Source organism: Brachionichthys hirsutus, chromosome 7 (assembly GCF_040956055.1).
Source record: "Brachionichthys hirsutus isolate HB-005 chromosome 7, CSIRO-AGI_Bhir_v1, whole genome shotgun sequence".
NCBI lineage: Eukaryota > Metazoa > Chordata > Actinopteri > Lophiiformes > Brachionichthyidae > Brachionichthys > Brachionichthys hirsutus.
The window spans coordinates 4,436,043-4,455,029 of record NC_090903.1 but is presented as its reverse complement, the minus strand read 5'-3'; the positions used below and the strand labels follow the sequence as shown (position 1 = coordinate 4,455,029).

At 46.4% G+C, this 18,987-nt stretch overlaps 1 protein-coding gene across 1 annotated transcript in view; it reads right to left on the bottom strand.

The window, feature by feature from the left end:
* LOC137895585 (phosphofurin acidic cluster sorting protein 2-like) overlaps positions 1-18,987 on the bottom strand; it is a 34,803-nt gene that overhangs the window by 596 nt on the left and 15,220 nt on the right. Inside the window, exons 3-23 of the mRNA XM_068741073.1 lie at positions 16,709-16,798; positions 15,268-15,393; positions 12,624-12,786; positions 11,226-11,317; positions 11,006-11,086; positions 10,694-10,753; positions 8,982-9,133; positions 8,752-8,845; positions 7,381-7,464; positions 6,885-7,012; positions 6,618-6,750; positions 6,400-6,504; positions 6,199-6,305; positions 5,259-5,413; positions 5,066-5,176; positions 3,691-3,793; positions 3,212-3,244; positions 1,915-1,957; positions 1,781-1,823; positions 1,097-1,235; positions 779-1,002 (exon numbers count right to left, since the gene is read on the bottom strand). Coding sequence (XP_068597174.1) covers positions 779-1,002; positions 1,097-1,235; positions 1,781-1,823; positions 1,915-1,957; positions 3,212-3,244; positions 3,691-3,793; positions 5,066-5,176; positions 5,259-5,413; positions 6,199-6,305; positions 6,400-6,504; positions 6,618-6,750; positions 6,885-7,012; positions 7,381-7,464; positions 8,752-8,845; positions 8,982-9,133; positions 10,694-10,753; positions 11,006-11,086; positions 11,226-11,317; positions 12,624-12,786; positions 15,268-15,393; positions 16,709-16,798 — 2,266 coding nt within the window. The remainder of the gene's footprint in view (positions 1-778; positions 1,003-1,096; positions 1,236-1,780; positions 1,824-1,914; positions 1,958-3,211; positions 3,245-3,690; positions 3,794-5,065; positions 5,177-5,258; positions 5,414-6,198; positions 6,306-6,399; positions 6,505-6,617; positions 6,751-6,884; positions 7,013-7,380; positions 7,465-8,751; positions 8,846-8,981; positions 9,134-10,693; positions 10,754-11,005; positions 11,087-11,225; positions 11,318-12,623; positions 12,787-15,267; positions 15,394-16,708; positions 16,799-18,987) is intronic.

Here is an 18,987-nt window from a genome sequence, read left to right as displayed (position 1 = left end):
CAGAGCAGTCCAGTCGTGAAATGATTACCTGCCACTACTGATACAACGCAACTGAATCTCCAACCCGTTTCTCAAGCTCTGTAGAACGTCTGCGCCGTTATTGAACGTTACAGAGGTGAAAGCTTTGGGTGAATGGTGTGAGTCAACGGACGGGGGGGCGGGGGGGGTCTGTTCTGATGACACCATGTGAAACGAGCCTGCAGCTGAGCAGCCAACTCAGAGGAGAAAGACAATGAATATGAGAGCCGTCTTCTGAGAGACGAGACACCGGGAGGTCCGGAAGGTTCCCCACAGAGAACCGTCTTCTGAGAGACGAGACACCGGGAGGTTCCCCACAGAGCACAAGACGAGGTCAAAAGGCCCAGACGGAAGACAAACCGTTGCGATAGCGTTGATGTTTGATGCTTCTGGATACATTTTCAGTGCTCAAATTTACAACTTGGTGGATGAAAGGAAACGTTTCATTGGTGGCTGAGAATCAGGAAGTGAACATAAAGCTTCGGGGTTCATGTGCTTTTTGGATTATGGCCTTAGGCCGCCATTTGGGCCGACGCCCCATTAGTTATGAGGTATTTATAAAAAAATAAACAATTGTGTTTAGCTAAGCAATGTTAGCTACGTAATAAAAAAAATAGTTTTTCTTTTCTTTTGGGGGGGGGGGTTGGCTTTAATATAAAGCTTCAACCTTCAATAGTTGTGTTACGCTCTGTTGCCACATAAACCCTAACCGGACTCCGCGCTGTTTTCATTTCTGTTCTGACAGTTCTTGAGTTCAGACCTTTCTTGTTCTTCTCCTTGGTGACGACGGTCATGGCCATGCTGGGTGGGGGCGTGAGCTCCCCTCCGCAAGGCAGGCGGCTCACTTGAAGCGAACGGAAGTTGCTCTTCAGGGTGTTCTTCAGTCCCACGTCTCTCTTCTCCCCGTCCTTCTTCTTCTCTGGGCCTTGCCATGTCCAGTAGTCCACCTGCAGTCCCATCACTTCGCTGCCCGAACAGGGAGTGCTAAGAGAAATCGGGGTGGGGGGGGGGGTCAGAACACCAGAACAGACAGTGGCGTGGTTTTTTGTTCCTGATCGTTACGAGTGTGCCGTCATACCCAGCTCCAGATAGGGCGGTGGACACGGAGGGAGACTGTGGGGGGGTGCTCCCTATCTCCTTCCCATACGGGCCAGCCGATGGGGGCGTCGGAGATGACAGGATGCTTGTGTTGCCCCCCATCGCGTCGTCCGAATCCACTGCAGACGGAAGGGGGAAACGCTTTAGAATAAAACACCATGTGGGAGAAAACGCGAGATCTAGTCATCGAGTAACGGCAGTAAAACACGAAACGCTGCCTGGATCGGAACCGGCCAATCACGTCTGTGTTCTATGAAGACTTCCCAGGACTCTAAGGTGCGCCTGATTTGTTCAGACATGCATCCGTCCCCAATCATCCGTCATAATCTGACTGAACAGATTTGAAGCACAGAATTGTTTTCGAGGTTGCAGAATTTAGATTCGTCCTTGGTGGAACTAAGAGGTCTAAACCTACCCCTGGTAAAAAAAACAACAACAACAACAACAACGGCGAGCTCCAGACATGGTTCTGAAGCAAAACATGCAGAGTAACCCATATTTTGAAGAACTGGCACCATGTGCCTCAGTTCTGCTGTTGTTGTCAACGGTTACCTTCGACTGTAACGTCTAGCAGCTTCATGCTGTGACAAGCATCTTTAAAAATAATTAACTACGATTACATTCATTGAGCTCATTGGGGGGGAAAAAATAAAAAGCTTCTTACCCGAGGTTGAGAGGCTTTGTTCAACAATCCCAACTTTCACAACCTGCAAGAATAAAAAAAAAAAGCAGTTGTATGAAATTCAATGAACTCCAGAATAATGAAGCAAGTCGCCGTTCAACCTGATCAATTCTTACCCCGATAAATGGTACAAATTTCTGGCACGAGTCCTCATCTGGGCTGCAAACACACGGAGAGGAAAGAGGCTGTGAGTTTGACCAGAGGTGGGCTTTAACACTTCAACACTCCAGAGGTGCACATGAACACTCAATGGTCCTGGGGAGGGAGGGAGGGGGGAGGGAGGGAGGGGGATGGCCGGCACCATGCCCCTCACATTAGAAATGACTGGCTTGGGTGAGATGGAGGTCATCTCGGGTTCACGCGACAATGGGATGAATGAGAAGGCCGCTCCTTACAACCAGCAGAAGGCGGGCTCGCTCTTGAGCCGAAGATAAAAAATTATTTGGGCATGTCGAGCAATACGCGTTCACAGATAGGGAAGAAGCAGGATGCTACAAGTTCAATGCACATCCAGGTCACAGCGACAGAGTCAGAGAGAGATAAAATATTTTATCGGCCCGCAAAAAAACAAACGAGTCCGAGAGTCTCTGCAAGACTTTCATGACCGTACAAGACAGATTGCATGAACAGCAAACAGGAAGAGGAGCAGGGCTTCTGGCTCGAATTCAAGGGCAGAACCGGGACAGGACAGCCCCCCCCACCCCCCACCCCGTCGGGCGTCACAGCTGCATTTTACCGTTACGTTTTATTGATGTTCTCAGGTGCAAATCTTTGCAAAGAAACGCCATAAAGGTCGAAATCATTCGTCGGCTGTTTGGAATCGTGACGACCTTTTAAATAACAACTAGGGGTGTTTCTAACTCGCGATTGGCTCAACCAAATTAAGACACGGAGTAGTAAATACAGACTATTTAAATGTGTGAATCACTGCAGGAAACACCACCACCAAAAAATAAAAACCACAATAAAGCAGCAACATAAACAGGAAGCCCCAAAAATAACAAACGTATAAAAATATGAATCTAAGCTTCGTAAAAGACGAGTTCACTTCCGTCTGAGCAGAGAGGCTACCAAACAAAGGAGCCACTCGGGACCCGGACCAGCTGAGTCCCGGCTTGTGGATGGTTCTAAGTGACTTCTATGTTATTATGGGATGCAGGAGTCAAGAAACCATTCCACGATGCGACTGTGTTAAAAGGTTGTTAGGCAAATCTTCACGGCAAAAAAACACAAGAGGACAAGAGTAAGAACCAAAGTCACACTAAACCAAGCACACAAGTCACAAAGTGCAAACTGAAGTCACGGTGAGAGCCGAGTGTGGAAAGGGGGGAGCGTTAAGACACTGCAATGAGCTCAAGCCAAATGGAGGAAGGAAAATAAGGAGGGCAGAAAAACGACAGTTGAATCAGATACCTGATGTAAAAATCAAAATACAAACTCCTTTTCCTTGAATGCAAATCAAAGGGGAAGGGGGGGAGAAGGAATGCGTCAGCGTTACAACTGTGTATTCAGAACCTTTCCGACCAATAGGAAACCACGCTTACAAAACGGGGCGGGGTTTGGTCGCACTTCAGAAACAAAAACAGAGTCTCTGTTGCATTCTGGGTTTGATCGAACCCGATTTGATCAAACATACGGAGACAACGTTATTTCATTTCATCCGCCGGAAGCCTTTGGAACAGAAACCACATCTTCTGAATGGGCTTACGTCAATGCGACTGCAGCAAAAGTGAAGTGAACATTGTTACATCATCAAGCCCGGTTGCATGCGTCTTCCACGTGCATGCCCAAAATAAGAGCGTTAAAAGAGTAAAATAAAGCACATAAACAAGCCTAGCCCATATAAAATAGAAGCGGCTCATGAGTACGCTTCACAGTCGCGTAATCCCTACCTCTTCTGTTTGTAGGTGAGCATGGCCTCTGAGATGGGGAACTGGTGGGACACGTTGGCGCCGGCCAGATACTGAACGACCCGTCCTGCTACGTCTATGTTATCTACAGGGAGCAGACAGAAGGGTTGTTGATAACAGGCGCCTCCTGCTCCACGTCTGACCCGCCGCGAGCTGCAAACATACAGAGTGGATCCCCCAGAAGACTGTTTGTGGTCTGTTTTAGAGATCGGGGGGAGTGGCGCAAAACACGCGAGGCTAGCCAGACAACATGAGAGGAACGGTTTCTCAAAGAGAAGACGCTTGAGCCTTGTAGCTGAAATATGAAAGTAATTCTCCAGACTTTTCCGGCTCAGTTGAAACTATGGAGGAGCTGCTGCGTTCTGCATCCTTGATTTTAATTTGGGACATGAAGCGACTTGATTCAGCGATGACTCGTGATTACCGGGCTTGCTTGGGCGGAACAAATGGGAACTGATGATGAAGAGGACAGGAATCGAACGGATGTGCGAGACATGTGCAAACCTTTGCACGGTTTGACTCCCGCCCTCAAAACATGCACCTCTTTGGCCTCCTTCAAAACGGCCCTAAAAATACACCTTTTAGGGGGACAGAAACGGAGATAGTCATCACGACTCTCTCCGGATCAAACCCCCCCTCCCTTTTTTTTGTCCACCTACGTTGCACATATTAATTGCCTTAGTAATTTATTGTAATTTATGTAATTTATTTATTGTCATTCATTGTCATTTTGCATCAGTGGTGTAATTTATTTTAGATTAATTGTTAGTTTGCATTGGCGGTGTAAAATCATTTTATTTTTGTCTTTCTAATGTTACGTTGCATCAATTGAGTTATCGAATATTGGTTTATTTTTATTTGTATTGTTAAATTTGTATTGTTAATTGTGGATGATTTATGTACGAAGGACTTTCAACGGAAACAAGACCGCAAGGGCTTTTTTGAAATGCTCCTCTTAGACAGGATGTTTGACTTTATTTGTAGTGTAATACATGCTACTGTGTGACTGTACTTGTACTACATTCTATCTAATAAATATATTCATCATCATCATCACCTTAAATGGGTGTGGCTTCTTAATCCTCCATTTACATTTAAGAGTCGTAGAAAAAAGCAAAGAAAGAAATGCATTGGCAAGAACGTGTGATCGCACGATGGCGTACATTTTGCAAAGGTCATTTAAAGATCATACACACTATGAGGAAGGCTTACTTGCTGCACTAAAGCAGGCTGTGGCTGTTACGCGTCTGCTCATCAATCAGTCTCCGTCCCAAACTCTGACCTCGGTTCTTTCCCTTTCAAGTCGACTCAACATTAGACACGCAGCCTCGCCGGGCATCAGGGCGAGGCTTCTTACCCGAGGGGGGCCGTTCCGTCCTGCAGAACAGCTCCCTCCAAGCAGTGTCCATGAAGATGCTGTTGAACCTGCTGTCAAAGGAGGCCAGGTACTTCGCCAGAGGATGAGAGCCTGCACAGAATTAAAAAAAGGGAACGCGTTAAACGGCGCGGCGCGGTTGTCGCACCTTTGCAGCGAATGCCGGACGACTTACCAACCGGGATCACTAGGAAGCGTATGTAGCTGAGCCAGTCGGGGGTCTTGTTGGCGAGCAGCTCCACGAAGAACCTCAGGATGGTGCTGAGGTAACTCTGGTCGCCTGCCACCGCCACCTTCATCGTCGGGGGCATCTGCGCGTTGCAGTTGCAACTGCAAAGGGGTTTATATTCGAGTAAGACAGAATGAGAAAGCGTTTTCCAGATCCTAACATGTAGGGTCAGCGTGCAACTTTTAACGGGGTTGCTCCTGGTTTATAAACTATTTTGAAGGAGACACATTGCATCATGTTATGGAATAGTTTAAGAGCGGATTCAGGGAAGTACCATCTAATAGCTGTTAGATTAGATATAGGGTTAGGATCCGACAACAACAACCCATCTTTAAAATAAATATACATTTGAATTTATTAACCCAGAGGCTGTCGTCGATTCCATTTTTTAACACTTTCGAAACCCTAAAAATAACTTTTGTTTAACTCTTTCAATGCCATTGACGTCTATCTACACCCAAACATTCACTGCCAACCGGGGTAAATGGACTGGCTGGGGAGCAGGTGTGCGCAAGGAGAGGAAACACTGCCGTTAGGCTGAATTAGAGCGAAACCCATTTTAGCAGAAGCAGCGCAGCAGAATGAGATGGCCTCATCCATCAGAGACGACATCGGCGCTGTGCGAATGGGTCCAGAGACATTCTGGGAGATTCTGACAGAACGAGCTTCGGTAAATCGTCCTTCAAGCAGGACACGGGGAGAAGCGCCCGGCCTTCTGCTCCTCCCGTCCAAGAGGCTTCCTCGGGCACACCCATAGGTCAACTAGCAGCAGAGGTGACGTGTCTCCGGAGCATCAACAGTCCAGCTGCTGGTTCAAGGAGCAGGTGCAGCGGCGGCCTGATGCATGCATGCGCATATGCGTGTACTCGTGCATGCATCGACTCACAATCTCTGGATGCGAGTGACGATGGTGTTGAAGGCAGCTTGAACATCTGCAGCAGAGCAGGTGGACACGATGGGCTGGGCCTGTTCGTGGAGCAGCTCAGCTACGTACTGCATGAAAACGCACGAGAGGGTTCATGATATACGAGGAGGAGGAGGAGGGGGGGGCTGCGCATGTGAAGAGAAGGCGTGCGGCAACAAACACCTGTCCTTGCCACTCCGTGGTGTTGATGAGGATGATGCTCTCCGGGAGGCGTTCGTCAGAGATCAGGATCTGGTTCAGCTGGTCGTAGACGGACTTCCTGGGAACCTGGCAGGCGGCAGAAGCCGAGCAAAGAGGGCGAAGCGAACACAAGTCGGACCATTTCTAGGGTTTAATGTCGAGAAATCCATCGTACAAAAGCCACGTCTGCGATTGGCTACCTGCGCGACGAGTCGGGATTCGGGGGAGCACTCGCTCTCCATGCTGCTGGTCCGGTCTCCCTGTGCCTTGGAGTTCTGTCTGTCTTTCATTGAGGTGCTGCGAGGACGCCTCTGCAGCCGGTTCTCCGCTTTGCTGTCGGCAAGATGAAACACGGTGAGCTCAAAACACACAAAAAAAAACACGCTTCACAAAAGTGTGCATCCACGCAGGAGGGCACGCCGTCTCGCGCGCGCACGCTTCCAGATGTGCGTTTGTCCGCACGGTACCTGGGAGACATGTGGTTTTGGGATTCCGCCTTGGAGAGTTTGCCGACGGTGCTGGTTATCCGTTCAGCGTTGACCTCCCAGCTGCTCACTTCGCCCGGTGCCGGTCCGCTGTCGTCCCGCTCCGGCTCCTGAGCCGAAGGTGGGAGGGGTATAACCTGGTAAATAATTTAGCATTGCTGCTGCGAATGGAGCTAATGATGACAATCCACTATGGCAGATAAGATTAAAAGAAAGTGTCTTGGGGGGGGGGGTGCAGAGAACAAAAGCCTAAAGTAAGCCATGCTGATGGTGGATTTAGCTTTAAAAAATTAAAAGTGGGCGGGGGGTTCTCTGGTTTCCTCCCACCTCCCGCCCATAGTCAGCCGGGACAGGCTCCAGCAAGAGCCGCGACCCGCAAGGCGGATAAAGCGGCTGCAGACGAGACGACTGAGGTCGTCCCGTCCACAAGACAATGGACAGACAGACGGACGGACGGAAAATGAAAGTGAAGACATACCCCAACGGTTGTGTCTCTGATGCTGTCATCTTGATACCGGGCACCTTGCACTTTGCATCTGTCCACGGTCAGAAAGTCCCCACTCTAGAGGGTCAGCGCGCGCGCGCACACACACACACACACACACACACACACACACACACACATATATATAAGCATTGTTCTCTGGTGGATGTAGAATCTAACACCTCTGGGCTCCCAGCAGGCTGCTCAGGCCCACCTTCTCAGAGGTTTCTTGGCAGACTGTAGCAGAGCTGGGAAGTTTCCAAAGTTTCTCCTGATGGGAATGTAACAACCGACGTTTGCGAGCTAAAGTCTGGCTGGCTCCGGGCGCATTTTGAAATATCTCGTTCAACTCATTTAAATATTATAATAAAGACTTTCACATTGTGCGTCTGAAGCACTCAGAGCGCGCTCGTAATTGGATTCACACACCAACCATGAAGAGTAAAAGTGAATCGGACTTCATGTGGATTTTTAACTGATTTTTGAATCCGTAAATGAAGTTTTCAATGTTAAAATGTAATATTTTTTCCCTGACCTCATTCTGGATCAGATCCGGATGAAATTCCGTGGTGAGATAGAACCCCCCCCCCCCCCCCATGCCCTACATGACTGTGTCAAATTCCATAAACATCGGTCGATAATCAACCGAGATATTGAGGAACACATTTTGACGCTCCATTGACTGCAATGTTAACAAAAATTTCAAAGTGATCCAGAATTCAGGATCTCTTCTGGATCATCGGCAAAATGTAATCATCTGTTCCTGGTGGCGTTCCCAACATTTCCTGGAAATTGCATCAGGATCCGTCTGTAATTGTCTAAGTTATCTTGCTAACAGACGGACAAACAACCTCCTCGGCGTTAACATGCCGGTGACAGCAGTTTTAAATGTTTGTTTTTATTAGAGACTGAAGTGGGTTCCATAGCATTTATAAACAACATTCCCTCCACCACCATCCCAATAATATCTTTCCCCCTTATTCTCTGGCCTTGTTGCTTCCAATACGCCACAAATCGCTGCAGTTGAGAGAGCCTTCTCCATCCAAGTCTTCTCTCCAACCACGGGAGCATATTTGTGTCTGTGCTGAGGTCACCGGGGGGGGTCACCCCCTATAAATACTGGAGCGCCGTAGAGGGTTAAGAGGGTAAGGACTGCAGGCTTCCACCCGGTCCAGCTGGATCTCATTGCATTCATGGCTCAGAATACCTCGCCTGTCGTACGACGGTCTTTAGGGATCCCTGAACCGCAACAGGCACAGAGGACTTCCAGACATTTCAACAATGCCCAGAGGCACTTCCTGATGCAACTCCGTGGAGCACGGCTCGCTAGGTAAACGGCGGTGCTGAAAGGCCCCGGAGACTTACGGGACACGAAAGCTCTCTCTGCTGGCTTTTGTGGCTCTGTACGCTTCCAATTTCTGTCTGGGAGCTGGAGTGAGACATTCCTTCAAAGAAGGGCCTGAAAAAAGAACAATGCGAGCTGGTGAAAAATAGAATGTAGGTTCATTGGGTGGTAAAAAAAAAACAAAACAACAAAAACACACACATACGATGTGAACATACATGATCCAACACCCAGAAACACGGGGACATACTTCAGTTTGGGCTTGGGTGTGCTGTGGACGCTCTCGTTGTCCTCCATCTCTGGACCGCTGTCACTCTGGTTGTACACCTCAAGACTGTCGTAGAGCAAGTCCAGGTCCTCCTCCACCTCCTGGTTCTGGTCGACCGGGTCAGAGTCCAGGACCTGCCGTGTAGGACGAGCACGTCATCAGCCATTTTTTTGTGTGTGTGATTATGGTCATAGATTAAGTAAATACAGGGACCGGCTGGTGCCGCACGGGAGGGACGTAAAAGCGTAGGGGCTGCACCGAGACCAGCTTGTGGACTAATCAGGTGATTAATGCCACTCCGTAAGTGCAGATAAACACAGTCTGTCCCCTCTCCTCCTTCTGGCTATGTATTTATAGCGCTGTCGTGCTTGCAAACACGGCCCCAGCCAACCGGTAACAGATTAGAGACGGGGAGAATGTGATAAAAGATCATCTGGCCACCTGGAGCTTGCAGAACTATCAAGTAAACGCACAACTCTGATGGCCCAGAGGCTCTTGTAAGGACCACCGGTGTAAATCACTGAAAGAAATTACATATAAATATATAATTAAAAAAAACCTCTTCCAAGCCCAGAGTTTAGAGTAAACCCTTAGCTTTGACACATCTTTTGTTGAGAGCAAACAGAGACAAACAAGGAAATGCAACTGCTTGTGTCAATTTCACCGTTCAGTCGGAATAGGAAAACACAGATCATAAGATAATGGGCATGTATTGGTTGCCTGGCTGCTCACAAATGGCTGACATCCCATCTCACTGACCTGATTACAGGCCATCCATATAGAGTCCAGAGAATTTCAAAAAGGGTTTCAAAGAAGAAAAATCCTAAGGCAATGTAGAGCAGACGTTCCACAAAGAGGCAGAGAACAAACGTCCTTAATGGATCCTCCTTGTGAGCCGCTGCTAATAGACACATATGAAGTGTACATCAATGAATACACAACAGACGAGCTCTGGAAAAGGAAAACTGTGGCAGTCATGCTTTTGCACTCGACTTGCATCTGGTCAGCAGCACATTAGCACTAATGTAGCTTCCATAGACTGTGAGGGCGCAGACATCCTCCAAGCAGCCCCCCCCCCTCCTAATTGGATCCACATGGTGATCTGGATCATCGTCAGAAAGGTTCTAGATTGTCCTTGGTATCTTTATACACCAACCATGAAAGGTAAAAGTGAATCAGAGTTCATTTTTGAATCCAGAAATTTCAATGTTACAATGTAATATTTTTTTTTCCTGACCTCATTTTGGATCAGATCAAGAAGACATTTTTCATGATAGTTCGTATCAGACCCATTTTATGAATGTGATTTTTTTAGTGAGCGAATTGAATTCATATTTTACAAGATCTTTTTAAAAAAAGTAAATAGGAAAATCCGGATTCTTTTGTATCCAGACGGGTATCCGGATCACTATCAAAATTCAATGGAAGTTAAACCCATCTTCAGATTTTTTTTTTCCCGTAATCCTGCTAACAGACAGAAAAACACTGTTGAACACACAACCTCCCTGCTGGAGGTAACAATGATCTTATCTCCTCCTTGCCCTGAAGACAATTTAATAACTGATTTAATAACAGACGGAGAGCTCCCAGCCCTGTGCTCTAAAATGTGCAATGTTGTTTCTTTAACATTCAACGCATTCTCCTGGGGGGGGGGCAATCAAAACCAAAAAGGTAATTACTCTCTTCGCACTCACCTCATCGGTTACCTTGAACCTCTTCAGCAAGGCCACGAACTTCTGCTTGAAGTTAGGTTGCTTTAACAGAAAAACAAAAATGTCGCCGTTCACTGGATTACTCATTCACAGCCACTCCATGTAAAGACCATTAGAACCAGCCCAGCGGAGCCCACAGGCCTTCATTTACATCCACATCTCTCACTAATGGCTTGAACAAATGGAACGTGGCGTGTGTGCCGTCTCTTAAAAGCCTTGCACAGCGGCGAGCACAGGTTGGGCGCGCTGTTCAAGCAGTCAATGATTGCCAAGCAGTTCAACTCGCCGACTCACTCGGGTCATGGATGTGGTTCGAATCATTTTCCTCCGGGGTTTCTTTGGCTTCCTGACTTCATCGTCTTCGTCGTAAAGATCCTGAAAATTAAACGTAGGCAACCCATTAATGATCCCGATGGCGTGTCCTGGAAAGACGACCAAAATGGCCATTGGATTCCTTCGCTAAAATGATTGAGGAACACCAGAAAATTGACCAGAAGCGCTTTCTTGGACCGACCTGTCCATGAACGGCATCGTCGCTGGCTTCCTGCTCTGACGAGTAGCTGTCGTCGTCTTCCTCCGAATAGTTATCCATGTCTGGGGATCGGTCTGAGGGAGGCAAGCGCACAGGAACACGCACACACAAAATAAATGTGTTGACAACGTTAGATCTGTGCAGACTCAAGCGCGTTTCCCTCAGACAGGTCCGAGTGTGATCACGACTCCGAACCTCAGTATGAAATCGAAAGCTTTAAAATGTTCCCGCGCTGCAAATCGAAGGCCAACGAGGGGAAATAGAAGACGGTACGGCATTATCTGCATCGATCCGACCAACCACGTCGTCTGCACTCTGAATGGGTGGGACTTGTGCCAGCAGTGGGCGGGGCTAAACAACAAAACCTTGTTCGATAAGCCTGAGATTGAATGTGGGCTATATCTGACGTTTATTAGAAAGCTATTGACAGAATAGTTGGCCGTCAGATCAATGTTTTTGATCACAAGAATAAGAGACCTACAGCACATCGCGGAGGTTTTCACAAAAGTGAAAATCTTTCTCCCTTTTCTTTTCCCATTTGACACTGCAAGTTTTTAAGGAGTTTCACGCAAATACAATTTCCCATTTTGGATGAAACTACTTCATGTTTTATCCTGCGTTTCCTGTAGTTTCAGATTTACAGCTATTGTATACAAAAGCTGCTTCTGTGCAAACACTAAAAAAAACCGCATCATTTTGTATGAATTTTATATTATACGGTTCTTTCGCAAAGTTGACTCAGTTTTTGTTTGTTTGTTTATTAGCAGATTTGAAACCCCTAATCTAAAGAGGCGGATGTTACCGTTTGACAGCTGAGGATGGATAAGGTGAGGATGTTTTTTAAATGTTTTATTTGCTTTATTAACAGCTAATCCACATCTTTTTGCTCCGAGTTCTCAGATCAGATGGACGTTATTAAGGCTCGCTGCAGCGAGTAAGTAGAAAGATAAACATCTGCTCTTCCCCCCAGAATGACACCCGTTTAATACTTAGCGCATGAGCTCATCTGTTATGTCGGAGCGGCCCCTTAATAACATCCAGAACAGCGAGGGATCAGCATAGCAGGACTGCAGAGGCGTGGCGTCCGAGAATTTTACCCCAACCAGAATTAGATCGGTGTAAGTTAATAGGGGCCGAAATCCGTTCCACTGTCAAATCATTACATTACAACCTCACATAGCTGAAGGAAACAACCTATCCTTGACCGCGGGTTATGTTGGGATTAAGAGAGTTTATTCTATCCTCCGGCTGGGAAATGGAATCCTTGTGGAATGAGGGAAGTGAGAGGCCTGGCCAGGGATGGTGACGGCTAAAATTACAGACGGGTTCTGGCCGGGCAGCACGGACCCACGCAGAGGGACTGGAGGCGGCCGTGCCCACCTGAGGTTTTGGTCTTGCGTCCAGCCTGGCCGCTACCATCCTCGTGGTCGATGGGCTGGCTGGAAAGCGAGTACACGCTGATCTCTGCCACACGTACTGGGGCCTCCTTCACGTTGCTATGGAGACCCAGAATCTGTCCCCCGTCTGTTGGGTGTTGCATTACCTGGACGTACAGAGATTACGATAAGGGATTAGGGCACTGATGTCAAGGAACCCGTGAAAATAGAGGAACCGAATCTTCTGTTTCAGCTCATTCCGCTGCCAAGACCTTCCTGGTAAGATCATCTAGAATAAATATAACACAGGACTGTACGCGGACCCATCTAGAATAAGTATAACGCAGGACTGTACGCGGATCCATCTAGAATAAGTATGACACAGGACCGTACGCGGATCCATCTAGAATAAATATAACACAGGACTGTACGCGGATCTATCTAGAATAAGTATAACACAGGACTGTACGCGGATCCATCTAGAATAAGTATAACGCAGGACTGTACGCGGATCCATCTAGAATAAGTATAACGCAGGACTGTACGCGGATCTATCTAGAATAAGTATAACACAGGACTGTACGCGGATCCATCTAGAATAAGTATAACGCAGGACTGTACGCGGATCCATCTAGAATAAGTATAACGCAGGACTGTACGCGGATCCATCTAGAATAAGTATAACGCAGGACTGTACGCGGATCCATCTAGAATAAGTATGACGCAGGACTGTACGCGGATCCATCTAGAATAAGTATGACACAGGACTGTACGCGGATCCATCTAGAATAAATATAACACAGGACTGTACGCGGATCCATCTAGAATAAGTATAACACAGGACTGTACGCGGATCCATCTAGAATAAATATAACACAGGACTGTACGCGGATCCATCTAGAATAAGTATAACACAGGACTGTACGCGGATCCATCTAGAATAAATATAACACAGGACTGTACGTGGATCCATCTAGAATAAATATAACACAGGACTGTACGCGGATCCATCTAGAATAAGTATAACACAGGACTGTACGCGGATCCATCTAGAATAAGTATAACACAGGACTGTACGCGGATCCATCCAGAATAAATATAACACAGGACTGTACGCGGACCCATCTAGAATAAATATAACACAGGACTGTACGCGGATCCATCTAGAATAAATATAACACAGGACTGTACGCGGACCCATCTAGAATAAATATAACACAGGACTGTCGAATTCCCACACCCATCACTCACTCTGGAGTCTGGTTGGAGCAGCATGGAACAAATAACGTTTCTCTAACAGACTGAAGGAGAACGAGTTGGACTCTGTTCCCCCAACGTTTATACTGGCAGAGCTTAACAAAGTGATTACAAGATGATGGCCATGCTATTGTTAAACAGATCTTCCATTTAGCACAGTGTTACTCATCATCCGATCTAACCATATAACGATGAGATGAGCTTCCCTTCTAAGCGCTACCCTGGGGGGGGGGGGGCATGTTCAATATCCCATTTGATGAATCACTGTGCAGGGAGTAGCCTCATTTTGCACAAACACAGGCAGCACTTTAAGGCTGGATGCTCCAATAAGTGGCATCCTCCCACATAATGGTCCAATAGATTCAGAATGAGTACACGGGATCCTCTATTCTATAAAAACAGGATCCAATAATCGTCAATCTAGCTTTGTTTTTTTTTCATAGCAATCACCAAAGCAGTTCAGAGGCATTTTCAGATGCAAATCATGCCGAAGTCCCGTTTCAGATGTCAGTCAGCTCCTGTCCTCCAGGCTGCAGAGAGTCTATAATATAGACTCTATATGGCATCAGCGTTAACATCTGTCAACTGAGTATTGAGGAAATGTTCCCACTCATCTCTTAAAACGCATTCATTCTACACCGTGTTCTTAATAAGAGAGCGAAACCAAGCATTTTCTGAGATTCATGTTAAGATATTAAATATCGGCGAAAGAATGTCTCACTAAACACGAAGACAATCACATCAGGCAAATAGCAGTGATCATCAAAAGGGGAGAAAGCTAACGCAGGAAACCGAACAAATCAGCGCAGCGGCGAAAAATGCTTTATTAAAAAACCAGCTCTGCAAAACCGAATACATCACGACTTTTCAGAAGGTGGACTCAACGAAGCGAAGCTCCCTCTGCTTGATGGAGAGTCGATTTTGTTTTCCCCCAAAACCCATTTAGAGCCAATTCATTTCACAGCCACAGGAAGTAAGACGAGTCGAAAGTCGGCTCTAGATCCCCCCCGAAAACCATCCAGCAACTCTGGAGAGACTCAGAATGAAAGACGCAAACATCTGATCTCCTCACACCGATTCCACCAGCTGAGACTTTAAAGCATCATCACAGGGTGCAGCTGCCAGGACATGTTTGTGCAGCGCTAACATCAAACATGTCAAACAACATCAACTCCTATTACTGCATGGGTGAAAGCATCATGTTCACAAAAACGGCACATGATCGGCACATGATCTCACGCAGCAGCAGCAGCGTGTGAGATAAGAGCGATTTAATCTGAAAGGATGCGTGGCCGAGGAGGGGCCCTCCTACCTGGCAACCCAGACATGGCAACACATCTCACGAACAGGCGTGTTATCTGCTGTCAGAAAAGACACGACCTGGAACGTACCTCGGCCATGTTGATGACTCCCACAGCCAAAGTTTTGTAGCCCAGGATGGTGCGATTCTTGTAGCGTTTCCTCCTCTGCAGCATGATCTGTAGCCTGTTGGCATCCCTCTTCAGAAAATGTGGGTACTAAAAAAATGAGTGATGCAGAACACGTCACACAGATGACAACACAAGCAGCAGTTTATTTCAACACAGTGCACTTCCGTTACTCGGGACAGCGACAGTGTTCGCTGTCAACGTTTGTTTTCGTCTCGTTCAACGATCACATGAAAAGATAACGACAAAAGCTGCCACAACTATTCGAGCTTTCAGTCGCCCGCCTGCTAAACACGTTGGTGAACCTTCATTAAGGACTGTCAAGACTTTATCTGGTCCACACATTTGCTCTTTTCATTCTCCTCTGGAGTCATGCAGACCCTGCCAGAGTCTTTTCAACAATTTGGATGAGCTGCTGCATTTCTCCATTACGTTTTGAGCTTAAGTTGAAATGTTTCCTCAGGTTTCTGCAAAGAATTTATATACCCTTTACATACCGGTACTTCATGCAGAGTTGGGCGACATATCAAATATACTCGATATATGGCGGGTTGTTCCACGTATGAAATGATCACATCTCAACCATCGGGTGCAAATTGTTATCGGATATGTTTTAACGCATCGGTACGTAATTCTCTTTGGAGTGTCGCCCCCTCGCTGTCCACCTGCTTGCAACCGACCAGCACGCCCCCCCACCCCCACCTCCAACCGGAAATCTTTCCTGCACGCATGCGGGTTTTTATGTTAGAGCGAATAAAAGTTACGACCCCAGGGCGAGTTTACGAGTTACTAAGGCGTTCATTGTAGATGGAGACAGAGGCCTTGGACATGACTGGCTCCATCATCTGGCAGTGGTTGCACAAGTGCCATTATTTTTTTTATTTTTTTTTAAAAGCTTGTAAGTGCAACTTAACCTGATTGTGACTTTTCTTTTCTTCCCCTTTCTGCATGCAAATTTCCAATCCAACAGAAGGATCTGCTTCAATCATCAAACTCGTGTCATTTTATGCTCCAAAGGGTTGAATTTAACATTGATATAGTAATTTAGAGGAGAAATCAGAATATCGCGATATATATCATGTATCTAAAAATATTGCACTATTAATTTTAGGCCACATCGTGCAGCCCTAACTTCATGTTTCTTTGCACTCGGGCTACTCGACATGAATAATCGTTTATATATTTAAGAATTGTTACTCCAGCTGATTCCCATGCAACAAAAATTCACACCTGCTCTGAAAAGAAAGTAACAATAAACGTATTAGTGCAAGAAATGAATGACCCACACAACATAAAAACCACACATGTATAAATAGAGGTGGATATTTCAAACCTGCCAGAGGTTGCAGCACAAATAACTGCCATGTCGGTGTGACAGTTCACAGTATTATGAAGGAGCACTTGCCTGTAGTGAGAACGTGAGCTCCAGATCGGTCTCCATCAGCCCGCTGGGTGGGAGGATGTACTCGTTAGATCTGAGAAGACGCTTAGAACCCTGGAAGACAAAGTAAACACATCTGTAAGCAGATAGTACGGCGAGATGCAAACTTCCACTGAGGCAGATCCGTCTGCCTGTTACGTCACGACGGCTAAAAGCAGCCGTGCTCGCCTGACGCTCATAATTAATTAAACTGGAGAATTTAGAATCACACTGGTCTTGTTATTCCGAGGAAAAGACAGGAAGCGGAGCTAGAAGTGGAGGAGATGAAGATGCTGAGGTTCTCTTTGGGAGTGACCAGGTTGGACAGGATTAGAAATGAGACAATAAGAGGGACAGTGGAGGTTAGACGTTTTGGAGACAAGGTCAGAGAGACCAGACTTCGATGGTTTGGACATGTCCAGAGGACAGACAGGGACTATATCGGTAGAAGGATGCTGAGGATGGAACTGCCAGGGAACAGGGCTAGAGGTCGACCCAGGAGAAGATACATGGATGTAGTGGGGGAGGACAGGAGAGTGGCTGGTGTTGGGGAGGATGATGCAAAGGACAGGGTGAAGAGGAGAAGGTTGGTTTGCTGTGGTGACCCCTCAGGGGACGACAAAGAAGAAGAAAGAGAAGAAGGAGGAGACGAAGAAGAAAAAAACACTTCATTGACGCTGTTTTTCCTTTCATCAGATTTAAAACCAAACACGGTTTCAGTTAAACGGCACAAGGATGCAACATCCAATTTACTATTTCTATTTATTCTAATTCCAGATTCAAATGATGATCCAAATTGCCACAAAAATCTACTATTTTCTATTAGAGTCCCTCTTTTTCCTCAAAGAAAATCAAACCCAAATGAAAATATGTCCGTAACTTTGTGAGGAATCCTGCTCCCAGACATAAAGACAAGCAAACAGACAGTGTGATATCTGGCAGCTGCTCGTCCATCCAGCAGGTAACCAGCAGCAATACCACACACACATACACACACACACACACACACACTAAGGAAGCAACAGAGAGAGGCAAAGATATCGTGTACCCGTCACCAAGGTCCGGAGCACAGAGTGTCATCAGAGCCGCTAAATCATGCAGCAGATACCAAATGAAAGGTCTGGGTGTGCTGACCGAATATCAGAGTGGTGAAGAATGCAGCGCCGCTTGTAGAAAAGTAAATAAGCTTAAAATAAACTTTTAAAATAAAATCTGATTATCATTTTAACAACACATTGACATTTTATGGACAAAAGGATTAATTTCTTAATCTTTCTTAATTAAAATAATCTGCAGTCTGTTCACAATAGTTGAAGCTCTAATCCCCCCCCTCCCCCCCCCCCCCCCCCCACACACACACACACACACACGCACACACACACAGTGGACAGCTGATCGGGAGGGTCATGGAAAACGAGACCAAAAGCATCCAAAGACATCGTGAGTCACAGCTGGACAGAGGCTCTACAGACTCTATTTGAGAAATCAGCATCAGAATGTTTGAGTGGGCTCAGCTACCCGTAGACAGAGAGAGTAAAAAAAATGTTTAAAAATGCAAAGGAAAAAAATACTTTGTTTGCACAACTTTTTTCTAGTGTTGCGCAAGAAAAGAACGGAAGGTCGCGATGGCTATTTATAAATGGATTTATTAACGTCCAGGTTCTATTTCTCACCACTACGGGGCAACTATGACATCATACTTTAATGCATGTATGTAATATACAACACCCAGAGACTACAATGATACGACTTTCTGGCTGAAAGTAAATCACTTTTTAAAAGAACATCTAATGGAAGTCGTAAAAAATACCTGGAATTAAACTTGAAGGAATAGAAACAGCAAGGTCAACAATTACTGTCATTACTAATTAAAACTAGTAATTTTTGCTGGCACTTGCACTGTATCATGATGCAATGAGCATTTACCCATCTAGCCCAGTAGCTCCATGTGTTCCAGAGACAGACCTGCCGACACAGCCCGTTTTCTATGCAATGAAAATGTAGAGAAACGTCTCCGGGTCTAGCCCCACAAAGACGCCTTGTCTACTCTACATGAATCAAGGCACAAAAGCTGCCCGACATGCATTTGCAATAAAGAGCCTTGGCAAGGAAGGATTGAACTCAATGTCCTTTTGCCCCCCCCCCCCCTTCCCGGTGTCTTTCTGGTTGCAGCCCATCTACTCTCGTACACGCCGCAAGCCTGTGGGAAAATTACATTTCACACCTCTTCTTGCCCAGCATGGACCCAATTACAGACACGCTCA